This window comes from Zingiber officinale, chromosome 1A (assembly GCF_018446385.1).
Source record: "Zingiber officinale cultivar Zhangliang chromosome 1A, Zo_v1.1, whole genome shotgun sequence".
NCBI classification, from domain to species: domain Eukaryota; kingdom Viridiplantae; phylum Streptophyta; class Magnoliopsida; order Zingiberales; family Zingiberaceae; genus Zingiber; species Zingiber officinale.
The window spans coordinates 3455254-3473900 of NC_055987.1; the positions used below are offsets into that span (position 1 = coordinate 3455254).

At 44.4% G+C, this 18647-nt stretch overlaps 1 protein-coding gene and 1 long non-coding RNA gene across 2 annotated transcripts; both read left to right on the forward strand.

The window, feature by feature from the left end:
- The first annotated feature begins 2818 nt into the window (after window positions 1–2818).
- LOC122039072 (disease resistance protein RGA2-like) lies at window positions 2819–5838 on the forward strand. The gene is made up of 3 exons (XM_042599084.1): window positions 2819–3778; window positions 4023–5645; window positions 5755–5838. Exons 1-3 carry the CDS (start codon window positions 2819–2821, stop codon window positions 5836–5838), a joined length of 2667 nt encoding a protein of 888 aa, XP_042455018.1.
- A 703-nt stretch (window positions 5839–6541) lies between these two features.
- Window positions 6542–9052, forward strand: LOC121998957. Its single transcript, XR_006116740.1, has 2 exons — window positions 6542–7098; window positions 8559–9052. It is a non-coding gene; the product is annotated as an uncharacterized LOC121998957 (long non-coding RNA).
- The last annotated feature ends 9595 nt before the right edge of the window (window positions 9053–18647 follow it).

Sequence of the window (18647 nt, forward strand, 5' to 3'; positions counted from 1 at the left end):
GCAAGCCCTGCTCTACAGCTCGCCTGGAGTCACGGGCGAATTGGAAGCAGTTACTGGCACTCCCCTTGGTCCAGGCCTGGGCACGTGTACGGCGGCAACTCGCGGCGCTGGTCTAATTCCCTGTGCAGGCTGAGGGGCAGGCCTGGGTTGACCTCGCTGGAAGGGCTGAGCTGGCTGCGGTGCTCACCTTTCAGGTCGGTTGCCTGGGGCCATCGTCTTTTCGGCTTTCCTCCTAGCGGCCTGCGCTTCTTCCACCTTGATGTAGCAAGAAGCTTTTTCCACCATGTCATCAAACCTCCGGGCGGGGTTTTTGATGAGGTCTCTGAAGAATTCCCCTTCTCGCAATCCGTGGGAGAAGGCACTCATCAATATTTCTGAGGTGGCGGAGGGGACGTCATTGGCCACCTGACTGAACCGATTGATGTAGCTCCGCAAGGGCTCGGTCGAATCCTGCTTGAGAGCAAACAGGCAGTGGTCGGTTTTTTGATACTTACGGCTACTGGCGAAACGACATAGGAAGGCCGTTTTGAAATCCATGAAGCAATTGATGGACTCCGGGGGTAATCCGTCGAACCACTTCTGCGCCGACCCAGACAGGGTGTGTAGGAATACTTGGCATTTGACAACATCATTGTATTGGTACAAGATGGCCGCGTTTTTGAACTTCCTCAGGTGCTCTTCCGGGTCCTTGCTCCCATCGTATTCTCCAATGTTCGGGGCTCGATATCCCTTGGGCAGGCTTTCCCTCAGGATATGAGCCGAGAAGGGTACTTTGTCATCCGGATCTTCAGGCAGATCTCTAGCAGGGATTATAGCTTTTCCCTTTCCTGAATCCCGCGGTGGATGTAGAGAGCTCTCCGCCACCGACGCCGGCCGCTCCTCTTTCTTTGGACTGTGCTCACGGGCTTCGGCTCGACGATAGTTGCGGCGAGGTTCCCGAAATGAAGCACGAGGGAGCTCTTCCTGCTGCTTCCTCTTTGAGCCCCTGTCGAAGGCAGGAGCTGGCTCTCTAGATGCTTCGGGCGCCAAGCGAGGTTGTGAAACCGTTCCTTGTTTTTCAGAGGCGAACTGCTTCCTGACCTCCTTGAAGAGCTCGTACTCCCCCGCGGTCATGGTGACGTTAATCCTCCTGCTGGAACTTCGACCAGAGTCCTCCATCTTCACACTCCAGATCAGGCTGTTGTGCTTCCCACAGACGACGCCAAATTTGATCCCGTCCGGAGGCTGAGTCGAACGGAGGCTGGTCGAGGTGTCCCGATGGTTGAGGGAAGGTCGTAGAAGATGATTCGGCTCCCACGGGTGGCTGACGCTGCTGCAGGACCCTGCACACACTCAGACAATCTCCCCCTTCACGTTAGAGACCGAAACCCAGGGAAAAAGTCCCCGGATCAGGCCCTCCGACGCTCAAGTCAGGTCCTTTTTTCCCAGAAAGAACAGAGAGAAGAAGAAGGAAAACAGTTGTGGAAAAAAGTGACGAGAGAGTGTGTGCGCGTACTTGCATACGAGGGATTCTTCGCCTTTTATGCCTCCCCCTTTTGGAGCCTGCCATCCTGTCAGAAAAAACGTTAGACGCTGGGCTTTGTCGCCTAGTTCCGGACACCTGTCGTACTGCTATTTGTTGTGCAAGCATCTTTCCGTTTTGGAACCTCCGCCTTCGTACATGGATTTTGTCTTGTAGTGGGGGGCAGCTGGCAGGCTACTACTGGTTATGAGGGCATCTTTTCGTTTTAGGAATCTCCGCTTTCGCCCGCAGTGTTGATATGTAATGACTCTCCTCGGCGGACCGTTGAGATTCTCCGCACCCGTATTACTTAGCTCCTCCGATCCATTGGGTCCCTGCACCCGTGGTTCGCATTTCCGGGCCTCCAACTCGCAGACCTGCAGCCCTAGCTGTCTAGACACAGCTACGCTGATCTTCAACCTGCATCCTGCGCTCTATATTTCCTGGCCCTCAACCGCAGGTCTGTAGCTCGGGCTGCTTCTGATCAGCTCTGCCGCTTCCGATCCATTGGCCTATACTTCCAGTTCTTTGAATCACAGGCCTGTAGCTCAGACTCCCTCTGGACAGCCCTGCCGATGCCGACCCGTGACTTGTACCTCCAGTCCTTTGAATCAAGGGCTTGTAGCTCGGACTCCCTCGGGACAGCCCTGCCGATGCCGACCCGTGACTTGTGTTCCGCTTGACGTCTTTCCTCGTCTTCCAACTGCTTTGCCCCCTTGATCGACCGGTCTGCCTGACCTCTGACTATCACACCTGCTTGCCTCTAACCGCCCCGTCAGCCTGACCATTGACTACCGCATTACCTTGACTATTGACCCCCACGTCCTCTTGACTTTTGACCGCTATATGGCCTTGACTTTTCTAACCCTTTCCTCATGGGCCCCTCCATTACCAACCGTATCAACATTGATGCAGGAACTCAAGGGTGCTGCTTATGATGCTGAGGACTTGATAGATGAGTTCCAATACCATCTCCTCAGGCAGAAGGTCAAAGGTGAAGAAGAGAACAAGGAAAGTTGCTCCAGTGGCCTTCCAAACATTTTTTCTGCTGCAAAAGAAAAGTTGTTTGGTTCTTCTCATTCCTTGGAGGAAGATGCCATGAGAGCTAGCGTGGTGGAGATTCAAGAAAGGCTAGAGAGAATTGCTAACAGTATGAAGAGCATCATGAATGTGTTACCACCAAATGATAGAGGGAAGCAACCTGAGGTGAAGTTTCAGGCCAGAGAATCATGCTCTTCCCCGGTGACAAACGTATTGTTTGGCAGAGACAAAGAACTGAATCAAGTGGTAGACTAGTTGTTGGGGTCAGCTAATCAGATGGAACCAGCATCGGGATTTCTCAACGATACCTTATCCGTCTTGCCCATCGTCGGTATAGGAGGGGCTGGAAAGACTACTCTTGCTCAGTATGCCCATAAAGACAGCAGAGTTCAGGATCATTTTCACCTCAAGATTTGGATCTGTGTGTCTGACAATTTCACTATGCAGGGACTCGCTAAATCTATAATAGAGTCAGTAACTCTACAAAAACAAGATGATAACATGAGGTTAGAACCTCTTCAAAAAATACTCCATCAGCATATTGCAAAAAAGAAGTTTCTGCTTGTTCTGGACGACGTGTGGAGCAATAATAAGAGTATCTGGGAGAAATTCTGTGCACTACTCAAAGTTGGAGCTCATGGTAGCAAAATCATTGTTACAACTCGAGATTTGAAAGTTTCTAAAATGGTTAGCCTGGCAGAACCAATCTCGCTTCATGGTTTAGACGAAGATGTCTTTTGGCAATTGTTCAAGAAATGTTCATTTGGTGCACTCAACCTTGAAGGCTATCCGGAGCTAGAAGACATTGGTAGAAAGAAGGCTCTCAAGTTGAAGGGCTCACCATTAGCCGCAAAGACACTTGGCAGTGTTCTGCAATCAAATTTGTGCAAGCAACATTGGGCAACCATAATGGAGAGCGACATATGGAAAGTAAAACAAGATGAAAATGACATTATGCCAGCCCTGCATTTAAGTTATCAATATCTTAATGAAAATCTGAAGCAGTGTTTTACTTTTTGCTCGTTGTTTCCTAAAGACTACAGATTCTATGAAGATAAGTTGATTCGAATGTGGATGGCCGAAGGCTTCATTAATGAAGATAAAAGCACAAAGAGGATGGAAGATGTTGGAAGCGACTATGTTCTTGAGTTTCTTACCAGGTCTTTCTTTCAGGAATTTGAATATGATGGATTTGTGATGCATGATCTTATACATGATTTATCTGAGAGGATTTCTGTAGAAGAGACATGCAGGATTGGAAATAACAGACAAATTACAAAGATACTTTCCACGAAATAACAGACAAATTACAAAGATACTTTCCACTATTCGGCATGTACGAGTAGAAGGAAAATTGCCGTTGGAGTTCTCTGGATACGCCAAGTTGCGCACCTTGCTGTTGAGAAATTCACCTCGCGAAAGCCTCTTTAAAAAACTAAGAAGTATTCGCGTTCTGGATGTAAGTGGGTGTGGTTTGCAGGAGTTATCTGAACATATTGGAAAATTGATTCATCTCCGTTACCTTGATTTATCATACAATTCTGAAATTAAAATTTTGCCTGAATCTTTATGCGACCTTTATAATTTGCAAACACTGAAGGCAGTAGGTTGTTCTGAACTAGAGTCTACACCACAACAATTGAGTAAGTTGGTCAATTTAAGACACATTTTTGCAGATGAAAAATTTTGGGTGATGATAAAGGATATACGGAGACTAACTAATCTTCAAGAATTGCCAACATTTAGGGTTCAAGAGGAGGATGGACTCAAGCTTGTACAACTAAAGAATTTAACACAGCTTCGTGGAACACTTCATATTCAAAATCTTGAGAATGGGGTCGATAGCAAAGAAGCACAGACTGCACAGTATGCTGAGTTAAAGAAGAAAGTCCACGTACAAGAATTGGTGTTGACATGGAATGATGAGAAGGATGCCAAGTTGGAAGAGGAAGTAATTGAAGGTCTGCAGCCACACGATTTACTTAAAATATTGAAAATTGAAGGGTACAATGGAGGTAGGTCGCCTAGTTGGTTGATGCCAAAAGTTCTATCCAATTTGGAAAAACTTGAATTAGTAAATTGCAAGGGATGGGATGACGTTCTGCCATTTATTGGTCAACGTTTGTATCTAATTGAACTTATCATGTACAGCATGCCTGCTTTGAAACAACTGAGTCATGAATTTAAAGGCAAGTGTTTTCCAAAGTTGGAAATGCTTGATTTATACGAGTTGCCGGCATTGGAGGAGTGGTCTTGGACTGAGGGCAAAGATCTATTTCCCCGCATGCGTCAACTTCGTGTTTGGAAATGTCCCAAACTAAACAGATTGCCTCCCTTCCCTCATTCCCTAGAAATATTGACAATATATGACTGCTCCAAGCTCATATTAAATAGCAAAACGGAAGATGGCGAGGAATGTGGCTGCTATCTACCGCCCTCACTCAAGGTATTAGAATTGGACAACTGTGGCGAATATTCAAAACTTTTGCCTGGCTGCTTGCATAGCCTTCGTTTAGTTACTCGATTGGCAATAAGATATTGTCCACACATAACGTCTATTCCTCCGGTTCAATTGGTAGAACTGCAATATTTGTACATCTCTAACTGTGATGAGTTGAGACGGATGGACTGCTTAGCACTCCTTAAATCCCTCAAGGAATTGAAGATTGTAGGATGTCCTAAGCTGGTTCAGTTGGATGTAGAAGATGAGCAAGCAGGGAGCTTGTCATCTTTGTGTAAATTATGCGTGGACAACACTGCTCTGCTTAAAATATTTCCTCTGAGAAACTCATTGTCATTCATCACAGAACTTAGAATTGAATCATGTTCTGAGGAGGTGATATTTGAGGAGGCGATATTGATGCAAAGCCTCACTGCTGTTACATCTCTAACATTCTGTAATTGCGACAAACTACAGTCTCTGCCGACAGAGCTGGTGCGAAGCCTCACTGCTGTTACATCTCTAAACTTCATTGATTGCAAGAAACTACAATCTCTGCCGACAGAGCTGCTGCAAAGCCTTCCCTTGCTAAAGCAATTAAACATATATTGGTGTCCCCAGTTCCAATCATTGCCAGAGGAAGAACTTCCTCCCCTTCTCAACGTAAACATAAAAGAGGATGCGTGTCAAATTATGTAACAAACTCCAAAGGTGTAGGTGTAAACTCTAAAGCTCTTTGGACTTCTTTTGCAAAACTGCAATTTAAAATAAGCACCAGAATGCAGTTGTGTTCCTGCCGTCGCTGCTGTACTCCAATGCTATTGTCGCAGCACCCCGCAACATCTTGCTTTTGTAGGGATTTTTCAAGCGAAGGAACCTAAACGAGAGTCATTTGGACCATTTGCACAGTTGGATTTTTTTTTCCAACTTGGTTCTCTTGATGGATAATTGGATATAACAGGTACTATCAATTATCTATAATTTTTATTTTAGAAAGTAATTTAATTATGATCATTGTTACTCCAGAAACTTCTTTTAGATTGCTTATTTGCTTCATATCCTAATTGTTTAACTATTCTATAGATTTACCACTTAGATCAACAAAAGTTAAGTCTAAACTAAAAAATAATTATGAAAAACTATGGTTGTTCCCCTAAAAAATTGAAATTATCTAAATTAAATTAAATTATATAATTAATTATGTTTAATCAAACACATAATAGGTAAATCATACAAGAGAGCTCGACTCTACATGTATCAAATTAAGTTGTAAAATACAACAATAAATATAATTAAATAACAAGGTTTAATATGCAAATAGCAATAACCGAATTTTTAGGAATTTTTAAAAATTTTATAGAAATTTTTCGAAATTCGTATAAGGTAGTTTGCGAAGATAAATTATAAGTTTCGGAAAAGCTTGTTTAAGAATATCCATTTAAGGTATTTAAGGTAGGGGTTGATTGGGAAATAATTTAGACTTTAATTGGAATAAAACTTAGGTTATATAAAATTTAACTAAGTTTTAAATTTAATTTCCATTTTCTTAACTTACCTTTTCTATTTCTTTTCCTTTTATTTTCTTTCTTTTCCCTATTTCTACCCGACGCCCTTCTCTTCTTCTTCTTCATCGCGCCGCCGAGCTCTTCCCCCTTTCTCTGCTCATCGTCGCCACCGGCCGGAGCTTCTCTTCTCCTTCTTCTCTTCCGCCTGAGCAACACCGAGCCTCTTCCTCATCCTTGTTGAGCTCGCGACGCTGGTGCCCTAGCTTCTGATCCGCCGCCGACCGATCACCATCCTTGTCGCAGCACCGGTTGCTTCTTCCACGCGACGCCAACCCTCGGGCTCACTCCAGACTTCACTGAGTACCGCCGGCAACAGCTTTTTCCTCTGCCCTAGCCGACGCCACCACCACCGTCCTTGTTCCCTAGCGCTGGTCGGCTAGCCTTCAAGTGCCAGCAGCCAACTTGTTATCGGCCTGAGTCGCTGGCATTAGGGTTTCCAGCAACAGCTTTGACGGGTCCTTGGTCATTGCAGGCAGTTAAAGGAAGAGGGCGTTTCTTGATTTCCGGCAGCTACTTCTTCCGGCAGCAACTAGCTTTGGCTGTGAGTTGAGGTAAGGTGTAGAGAGTTGGATGCCTAGCTGTAGATCATGATTTAATTGGAATAATTGTGGTTAGTTGTTCATGTATAGATTGATTTAGGATTAGATTTTAATCTAATCGATTAGTGGAACGATTAAGGTTAAGAAAGCTAATCCTAGTTGACTAATTGATTGAATTTAATTAGGGTTAAATGTTAGATCTAATCTAAGCTTCGGGTTAGATCCGATTTATTTAATTAATCAAGATCAACGAATAAATTAGGGTTTCTTGGTTGATAGGAATTCGTATTTGGGTAATTGGTACTTCGAATTAGTTAAAACTGTATATCATGCGTTACAAGACTTTGATTCGAGACGGGCGTCTCGACGGAGGATTTCTGGATTCGATTTCCTATTGAGGCGGGTACTTCTGACTTGTCTTTTTGATACAGTCATTTTTGGATATGCATAATAGACTATTCCTAATAGTAATGATTATGTTTGCATCTGCTTGATATGTCACTATCTGATTCTTGTTGTCTGTCTATATTTTTATATGTTATGCATTCCTATTTGTATACTCTTTGTTTGTTGCCCTGTGTATCCTTGTTCCTAGAAATAGTGACTTACGTTGTCTACCGTGTAATAGTCTTGTTGTTTGTCATATCTGATTTGTGTGCTTAGGTTTATGATACCTAGACCATTGTATGATTTATTTCCTTTTGGTGCATTTTATATGGATGTGTATACTGTCTGTACCTACATGTTTAGTGACATGCACCATCGTACACAATTGCATGCTGAGCGATTGTCGGCTCCATTATTGTTGAGCACATCGCCAGCTACATGATCTGCACACACAATCACACATGGGTTAGTGGTGTATCAGGCAGGGTGTGTGCAGTTTGCTCTATCAGTGCTCCGTTGGTCCACTCATGAGTAGCGTGTCGCAGCGTGGTAGCACGTCAGGGATCCCTCCTCTGGACTGTCTCAGGGAGATGAGAGCATTATGCTCCCCCACTCTATTTGGGGTAGGATGATAGATGTACTCCGACATCATCATGTTCACTCGGTCGCTTAAGAGCAATGATGGCAGAGTGCACAGTTGTCCCAATCCTTCCCACTCGGTCTCACTATCGCGTGTGGGATGCCTAACTGGTGACAGAGGTGACACATGTCATTTTTGCATCATTATTGCATGATTGCATTTATTGCTTGTGCTTGCTACATTATGTATGCTGCATTTGTTTGGGTTGCATATGTTTGACATGCATACAAGTGACATTTTGTATCTGGTCTGACTACCCTTATTTTCAGATAGGAGGTTCTAGTGAGTGGAGTTTTCTTCACCTCTTTTCAGTATGCATTTCCTTCTTTTGTCAAAAAATTGTACTGCATGATTATTATTGTTAGTTATAATTTATTATGCATGTCTATCTGGTATCCGCTGAGCATTTGGACTCATCCCTTGGTTTTATATTTTTCTATTTCAGGTTAATGCCATCAGGTTGGTCCCCTCGTCGCAAGAGCTTTCATATTGGTCTTTTGGTTTTCTATTTGATTGCTTAGAAACTAGGAACTAGACTTGTATTGGTTTGCACTTTGGATTTTGGAGTGTTTTGTCTTTAAGTATTGTACTGGCTGGTTTTTGGTTGCTTGGTGGATCTGTATATCGTGTGTTTGCTACGCGCCTGCCGAACGACAGAAGACGTAAGTTGGATGTTTGATTTCGTCTTCTTTTTGGTATTGTGTTGACAGTCGAAGGCTGTTTTATTATAATTGCGTGGTTTGTTATGCTTTGTTTGATATATATGTACCAGTCGTGTTGGCTGGTGGTTGTGAGTCCTGAGGGCAATGTATAAATATTTCAGATTGTCACCCGTATAGGGGTGATGTTGTCGAAATTTCTTCTGACAGGGACTATCTGGGCGTGACAAAGTTAACAAGGAAATAAATGTAACTTGGGTATTGTGAATTTTCGGTCCCATACTTTAGAGCACCCGTATTGGTGAGTATTATAATACCCACCACTTTATCAAAAAGTATAAGGTCTACATATCATATACACATTATATTAACATTTTCATTCTTTCACATGTATTTTAACATCAACGCTCATTAATTGTGGGGTCCAGATCAACACTCTCACATTCATTCTATCAGATTTATTTTAACATTAACACTTATTATTTGTAGGTCTTGTTGCCTATTCATTCATCTTTATTCTTATTTTATATTAAATAAATATAATTTTAATTTTTTTTATAGAATTTAAATGATTATTATTTAAAATAAATAATAATATTATTTTTAAATATATTTATTACATAAAATATTTTTTCTTATATTATGCGTGTCATTTATTTAAAATTAAAATATTATTATAAATTTAAGGGGAGGAATGCAACATATAAAAAATGATATTTGCATAAAATTAAAAAATAATATATAAATTAAACGTAAAGAGAAATTATAAATGTTAATTCAAGGATTGTTATTGTATTGTGACCAAATATATTCAACTAAGTCGGTACAAAGTTGATGATGTACATCAATGTCATGTAGTTGAGAATTTGTTCGGAGATAATCATTAAATCCTCGGTTCGATCCCTAGACGTGTTGTGCAAGTTAATCACCTTCATCGTTGTAACAATTTGTCACATGATCCTCTTTACATTTAACAATCATGTAGTGTAAAATAATATATATTTCCTATACAAATTACTTTTCTATATTAATCCTGATAATTTGCCATAAATCATTAGTTTGATCTAGTGCAAAATAGATATTACATGGATAAAGGTCAAATCTCAGCGAAGTCAAGAAAAATACTTTCTCATATCTCATAGTGGCCAACTATTTTCAATAAGGCTAGCAACATAGTCATCCAACTATTTACCGAGCCACCGGGGTTGCACGGAGAACGTGGAAAAGTAACATTGATGAAGTACATATTATCAATGACGAGGTACATATTAGTCAGAGCGACAACACCAAGTGGAAGACATTGATGAAAAAACTCAAGGATGCTGCTTATGATGCTGAGGACTTGATAGATGAGTTCCAATACTATCTCCTCAGGCAGAAGATCAAAGGTGAAGAAGAGGACAAGGCCAGTGGCTCCGGTGGCCTTCCAAACATTTTGTCTACCGTAAAAAAAAAGTTGTCTGGTTCTTCTTATGATATGAGAGCCAGAGCGAGGGAGATCCAAGAAGGCTGGAGACAATTGTTAAAAGTATGAAGAGAATCTTGAATGTGTTATTACCAAATGATAGAGGGAAGCAACCTGAGGTGAAGTTTCAAGTCAGAGAATCATGCTCTTCCCCGGTGACGGACATATTGTTTGGCAGAGAAAAAGAACCGAATCAAGTGGTAAAGTGGCATGGGGTCAGCTAATCAGGTGGAACCTGTAGGGGATCGGTGACCGGCTAGAAGGGGGGTTGGATAGCTAGGTCACCCCCAACTTCTTTTCCTTCTACACTATTGTTAGTATACGCAGCGGAAATCTAATACTAACTACAAATATGAATACAAAGAAAGCTTAAGACAAGAATAAGAAATGCAAACCAAGCTAACACGTTGTTTAACGTGGTTCGGAGATTAGGGCTCCTACTCCACAGCTGTCCGTAAGGTGGACGATCCCGATCCTTCGGTGGATTACTCCCCGGAAAACTTCCGGCTAGCTCAAACCTCCTTGTGGGTGGAGAAACCTCACCACAACCCTCACAAGAGCTCCTTTGATGCTAGGGCACTGGTAGACTACTAATAGAGATTAACCACCTCTATTTCGTCAACTCTAACCAAGCTCCCAAGCTTTGGTTATATAGGCCACGGGTTGGAAAACCCCGCCTACCAGTCGACTGCCAAAACATGCAGTCAATCGCTGCCAGTCGACTGCACCAGTCGACTGCTAAAACATGCAGTCGACTGCTACAGTAGCGCTACAGTACTGCTGCAGTAGCGCTACGGTACTGCTACAGTAAAACCCTAGAAACAAGGATTTTACTCCGAGTACAATCTCTCGTGCACTCGTACCCTCACCCTTATGACTCACTTGATGCTTCCTTTGCAGCTTTGACCTTTTACCTTCAAGCCTACTTCCTTTGGCTCTCGTCCCTCGGATGCATTCAAGCCCGCGGCTCGTCCCCAATGCCATCCTTCGCGTATGCCTCGAAGTCGCTTCCCTCGGCCCTTGTCCTCGCTGCCTTGTCCATGGTCCCTCAGATGCTCCATCCTTCACCAGACCCGAAGCCATCAACCTGAGTCACATGTGTATCCTGCAAACCTGCACAACTCAAATACACATATCAAATACAAGGGTGAACCTAACTCAAACCCTTTGCCCAAACACCAAAACACATGGTCGCACGAACCATTGGGATTGCTCCAACAATCTCCCCCTTTTTGGTGTTTGGCAATACGTTTAAGTTAGGGAAAACAAATAGCAAATAAACATGCTAATACATACAATGGACTTACGATGCCAAGGCTACACACTTGGACTTACTCCGCCGAATGGTCTTACGATGCCAAGGCTACACACTTGGACTTACAACGCCGAATGGTCTTACGATGCCAAGGCTACACACTTGGACTTACAACACCGAATGGACTTACGTTGCCAAGGTTACACACTTGGCCACCGCCGAATGGTCTTACGATGCCAAGGCTACACACTTGGACTTACAACGCCGAATGGACTTACGTTGCCAAGGTTACACACTTGGCAACCGCCGTAACAATGCATCATGCATTTGAACCTATCCCAAGGCTCTCCCTACACCTACGCTCCCCATGAGCTAGGATTTTTACAACGGGCTTTTTAAGAACCTATCCCAAGGCTCCCCCTACGCAAAGGCACTTTCAGGTTTTCCCAACTAAACCTTACTTCTCCCCCTTTGCCTAACATCCAAAAAGTCCTCCAACAATATCCCAATTGTTGAAAACTTGTCATTCCAATTGACCCTAAACTTGTGTGTTTATCCCCCATGGATTTCATACACTTGTATGAGTTGACTTGGTCAAAATCCAGTGCTGAAAACAATTTCAGACTGGTATCAGTCGACTGCAAGAAGTGCCAGTCGACTGGTCGCTACTGGTTGAGCGAACAGAATGCTTCTGTTTCCAGCCAGTCGACTGCTAGTTTTAGCAGTCGACTACTAAAACTAGCAGTCGACTGGCACAGTTTTTCAGCCTTTTTCAGCATTTCTGACCCAATTTCAGAAATGCACCAATAATTCCACAGACCTCCAAAAATCCTCAAATTTTGTGGAGAGTTCTGTTTTACCCATGTCTACTTGGGAAAAATACATTCAAAAAATGTATCTATCACCAATCCCAAGATTGACACAAAACTCAAAACTAGCTAAAAAGTTCAATTGAACCTTGACCTAAAGTCCTAGTTTTGGCTTCCTCTTGATGTATTTGTCCATATTAACCCACAATGCATCCCTAGCATTGGTTTATATGGCATTTATACATCCAAAACCGATTTTCATGCTATATGACCCCAATTGTCATATTTCTTGCATGAAACATAAACTAATTGTGCCAAAACCCTAGGTTTGAGACTCAAGTCCGTCTCCAAACCACTTGGCACATTCCATGGCTTGTCTAGACTCCCAAGTAAAACCCCCTTGAGATCCATTGGCCATGGGTCCCAAATTGACTCTTTGAGCTCCCCCTAGAGCTCTTAACCTTAGTCACCTCCCTAGGTGACTCATTCACAATGGCTAGGCCACATCGGTCCACCCCCGGTGAAACTTGGCCTACAAATCTAACTTTCTTAACCTTGGACACTTTGTCCTTGGTTAATTTCTCCTTACCATTAAATGGTTTTCCCTTGCCATTTATTGGCTTCTCCTTGCTATAGTCATATGCAACCCTAGCATAAGACTTTCCCTTAGCTTTGGAGGACTCTCTCTTGCCATGATCATGTGCCACCCTAGCACATGGTCTCCTTTTGACCTTGGAGGGACTAGATTGGTATCCCAAACCCGATCTATCATTATTGGGTCTTTGACTACCCAACACCATATTTAATCCTTTAGATCCAATAGTGAATCTCTTAAGGAATTTCTCCAAATTATCAAGCTTTAACTTCAAAGCTTGATTCTCCCTCTCTAGGTTCCTAACCCTAGAGTCAACATGTCCACCATGGACATTCCTAGACCTACCCTTTCTAGGCATGTGTCTCCCCTTCTTGGGATTAATGTCTTGGGTCTCCTTAGGTCTATCATTTCTAAATTTATCATGCATAGATTTCCTAGGGTTATGATCCACATTTACCCTACTCCTATCATGATATCTAAATCTAAAATTTTTCATTGCTACATAATGATAATCATTATTTCTCCTAGCATGCATGGGAAGATAAGAATTTGAATTTGAATTACACTTCAAATTAGGGTATACCTCCCTTACCCTTGAAGCTCCCCCTTGACTTGAGCTCCTCTTCTTCTTCTCCCACTTCTTTAGATGCTCCAACTTCTTGAACTCTCCCTTCCTTGAGCATCTTGTGTGGTAGTGTCCAAGTTCTCCACACGTGAAGCATCTAATGTGCTTCTTCTCCTTCTTCTTTCTACAACTCAAATTAGATTCTAAAGGAATTGAATTGAGTTTAGGAGATACCTTCTTCTTACTCATTGGACACCTACTCTTGTAGTGTCCCTTCTCATTACATCCGAAGCAAACTATGTTGTTCTTTGACTTCACTTCGATGGAGGTGCTTGCTATGTTTACTTCCAAGACTTCATCTTCTTCACTTGTCTTGGAATCTTCTTCAATTCTTGAGGATGTAGATGATACCTCATCTTCCTTTTCCTCCTCAGATATTGAGCGTGACTCAACTTCCGTTTGCTCCACCTCCTCTTCTTGAGCTACTAAACCCAACTCCTTGGGCTCCACATCCGATTGGTCCTTCTTCTCCTCTTGGACCACTTCATCACTTTCTTCGGATTTTTCTTCTTCTTCTTGTGTAGGCAAAAATTCCTCCCATGGAAATTTCTTCACTTTACTCCACAATTCATGGGCGTTCTCATATTTACCTACACCACTTATCACATTAGGAGGCAATAAATCAATTAAAATTGCTATTACCTTTGAGTTTGCCTCCGATCGTGAGGTTTGCTCCTCCGTCCAATGTCGTGTTCGGAGCTTCTTCCCTTTCTTGTCATTAGGGACTTCAAATGGCTCTTCCACCACCATCATTGTGTCCCAATCCGTCTCGAAGAAGTTCTTCATCTTCACCATCCAAAAGGTGATATCCCATAAGCTTCCTCCTTCGAACTTTGGCGGATCTATCAAGCCGGTCATCTTTGCTTCCTCGGCGGTTAGTCCGACGGAGAGCGGCCTTGCTCTGATACCACTTGTAGGGGATCGGTGGCCGGCTAGAAGGGGGGTTGGATAGCTAGGTCACCCCCAACTTCTTTTCCTTCTACACTATTGTTAGTATACGCAGTAGAAATCTAATACTAACTACAAATATGAATACAAAGAAAGCTTAAGACAAGAATAAGAAATGCAAACCAAGCTAACACATTGTTTAACGTGGTTCGGAGATTAGGGCTCCTACTCCACGGCTGCCCGTAAGGTGGACGATCCCGATCCTTCGGTGGATTACTCCTCGGAAAACTTCCGGCTAGCTCAAACCTCCTTGTGGGTGGAGAAACCTCACCACAACCCTCACAAGAGCTCCTTTGATGCTAGGGCACTGGTAGACTACTAATAGAGATTAACCACCTCTATTTCGTCAACTCTAACCAAGCTCCCAAGCTTTGGTTATATAGGCCACGGGTTGGAAAACCCCGCCTACCAGTCGACTGCCAAAACATGCAGTCGACTGCCCTCAGTGAAAATTCGACCGTTACATCCTAACGGCTCGATTCCATACGAACAGAGACATTCTGTTCGCTGCTAGTCGACTGCCCCAGTCGACTGCACCAGTCGACTGCTACAGTACTGCTACAGTAAAACCCTAGAAACTAGGATTTTACTCCGAGTACAATCTCTCGTGCACTCGTACCCTCACCCTTATGACTCACTTGATGCTTCCTTTGCAGCTTTGACCTTTTACCTTCAAGCCTACTTCCTTTGGCTCTCGTCCCTCGGATGCATTCAAGCCCGCGGCTCGTCCCCAATGCCATCCTTCGCGTATGCCTCGAAGTCGCTTCCCTCGGCCCTTGTCCTCGCTGCCTTGTCCATGGTCCCTCAGATGCTCCATCCTTCACCAGACCCGAAGCCATCAACCTGAGTCACATGTGTATCCTGCAAACCTGCACAACTCAAATACACATATCAAATACAAGGGTGAACCTAACTTAAACCCTTTGCCCAAACACCAAAACACATGGTCGCACGGACCATTGGGATTGCTCCAACAGAACCTATATCGGTATATGTCAATGATATTGATACGGTGCACGTGGCAGTCAGAAGTCAAGGGGGCATGGTAGTCAGAAGTTAAGGGGACGTGATAGTCAGAAGTAAAGGGGACGTGACAGTCAACAGATGGGGAAAGGCGGGGTAAGATTGTCGGATGTTGTCAGTCATATAATGACAGGTCGGGACTTATAGATTAGGAGCCCACATCTGTAACATGAGGCACAATTGCGGGAAAGCCTAAACTGTCCTTATCGGTCGAATTTTCTCAACCTAGTCTGCATATACAACCCTAGTACTCCCAGTCAAGGTTTCGTAGACCGGGACCTCCGATCTGAAGCACCCATAATTGAATCATGGGGCGCAATCAAGATAATCCCTGACCTGCTCTGACTGGTTGAGTTTCCATAGCTCAGTTATATCCAGGCCTAGTCCTTCAACTACTGATCATCTTAAGCTTCTCCGATTTATACCCGGTCGAGAAGGCGTTACATGAAAACGAGGTCAAGGAATCATAACTGTTTGTCAGAGAATAACTGCTGCATATCAGGGAATATTCCAATGGTCTGTGGTCATTTGCTAATGGAACCTTCCTCCAGTCTATAAGAGAATGCCATGTGTTATCCATCACCAGACAGGTCCTGACACCCGACATTCCTTGACACCCGTCAGATTCCAGAGGACGCACTGTCATATAAAAAGGGAGGTCCTCTCCCTTACACAGGTACGCTATCTCACACATTCACATTTGTCTTTTACTTTTCTTCTTCCTTGATACACTGTTCCTCTAGGGAAAAAGTACCTGACTTGAGCGTCGAAGGGCTTACTCCGGGGACTTTTTCCCTGGTTTATGGCCTCTAACGTTTCATGTGTTTGTTTGAGTGTGCGCAGAGCTCCAGTACCGCTGGCTCAGTTGTCATCGTCGTTTATCGCCATGTGGGGGTCCGTTTTGGTGGTCGCATACGAGAAGGGTATCTCAATCGCCTCTCCGTCAACACTAGCAACAGCTCATCCGACCTTTGTTTGATTCATATTCCGAACATGATCAATTTGGTGTCGTCTGTAGGAACTTCCTTCACCTGTTCTGGAACATGAAGATGGAGGACACCGGAAGAATCAACGTAACCATGAGGGCAGGGGAATACGAACTATTCAAGGAGGCCAAGAGGAGGGCGACTTCCAGAAAATAGACCACCCCTTCAAGACCGTGCAAGATGTCGGCAGATTCCAAAGACTTAACTCATGTTTCTAATAGAGGGTCCAAGAGAAATCAGCCCGAGGAATTTCCCCTGGCTTTCTATCGTGAGCTAGGCCTAGACTATTACCACAAGGGCCTGGACGACTACAATAAGAAAGAACAGCCGCATGCTTCCATGGCGGAAATCTCCCCGCCCCGGGACTCGAAGAAAGGGAAGGTCATAGTCCTCAGGGAGGAGCCCCGGGGGGAGCCGGATGAGCAAGTGTTCTTCTCTCTAAGGGTACTTAAGGAGAAGCTGCCGAAGGAGTATAAGCCCTCGGTTATCGGAGAATATGATGACAGCAGAGATCCAGAGGATCATCTTCGAAAGTTTCAGAATGTTGCGTTGTTGCACCAATACAACGACGCTATCAAGTGTTGAGTGTTCTTAAACACTCTGTCTGGCTCGGCACAGAAGTGGTTCGATGGATTGTCAAATGAGTCCATCATATGCTTTCACGACTTCAAGACTGTCTTCCTGTGCCACTTCGCTAGTAGCAGGAAGTACCAGAAGACAGACCACTGTCTCTTTGCTCTCAAGCAAGGGTCGGCGGAGCCCTTGTAAAGCTATATCAAACCCTTCAACCAGGTGGCTTAGGGCATCCCTTCCGCTACCTCTGAGGTACTGATGAGCGTCTTCTCTCATGGACTAGTAAATGGGGAGTTCTTCCGAGATCTTATTCAAGACCCTGTGAAGAACTTTGATGAGATGCTGGAGAGAGCCGCCAGTTACATTAACATAGAAGAAGCTCAGGCAGCTTGGCAGAAGGCAGACAAGGCGACCACTCCCGCTAACAGATCAGAGAAGAGGCCACCCCAACCGCCCGCGCAGCCTCTTCCTTGCATCCGGGATCCCCTACCGCCTTTCCTTCCTGGTCAAGATTCCAGGTCGGCACAACGTGTGGCAGCTGTCCAGGCCCCAAGGTCCGGGCAGTGAGGGTCGCGTTATTGCACTTATCATAGGTTCCACACCCATGCCACGAGTGACTGCTTTCAGTTCGCCCGCGACTCTCGACGCGCAGCAGAGCTGACTTGCCTCCACCTGAGCTTACGCCCAAACTTTAAAGGCTGGTGGATGGCTGGCGACCCGCAGTAGATTAAGTAGGTAAACCTTGGCTTGACAATGTTGGGTAGGGGAGTCAGCAACCCAGTCATAGCCAGGAGCCAGGAGAAGACAGGGAGGAAGAGAACCGGGGCAACGTGGCCATCCGGGAGATCGACATGATTTTTGGGGGGCCCACAAATAGAGATTCCACCAGAGCACGAAAATCTCATAAGCGTCGCCTGGAGATACATGGTGTAGGATGCAGCCAAGAGCAAGCTACGGGGCCCATCATCAGCTTTAGACCACATGACCTGGAGGGGCTGGAGCTTCCTCACAATGATGCCCTAATAATCAAAGTTGTCATCACCAACAATCGCATGACCAAAGTTTTCGTTGACACTGGGAGCTCTATCAACGTGTTGTTCAAGAGTGCCTTTGAGGGCGCTAGTGAACTCCAACCCATGGCTACTTCATTATATAGTTTCTCCGGCAATGAAGTACGACCCAGAAGCCAAATCAGTCTAGCTATATCTTTGGGTAGCGAGCCCCTAGTGAGGGCGTAGAGGAGTACCTTCATAGCGGTGGATTTGTCGTCATTGTACAATGTTATCCTGGGGAGACCGACACTGCATGAGTTTCGGGCGGCAGTCTCCACTTTTCACCAGAAGATTAAGCTCACCGTGGGAGACTAGGTCGGGGAAGTCAGAGGTGAGCAATTGGTCTCTCGCATGTGTTACATCAACATGGTGAAGGTGGAGGCCCGCAAAGCTCAAAGAACTCAGGACGGCAGTATCCACGTCATCCAGGAGGAGTCTCTACCTCTAGCAAAGGAGCCCATCACTTGAGAAGAGGTTCAGCTCTATCCTAAGCGTTCGGAGAGCCTCACTCACATATCAAGAGACCTGCTTATTAAGATCAAGA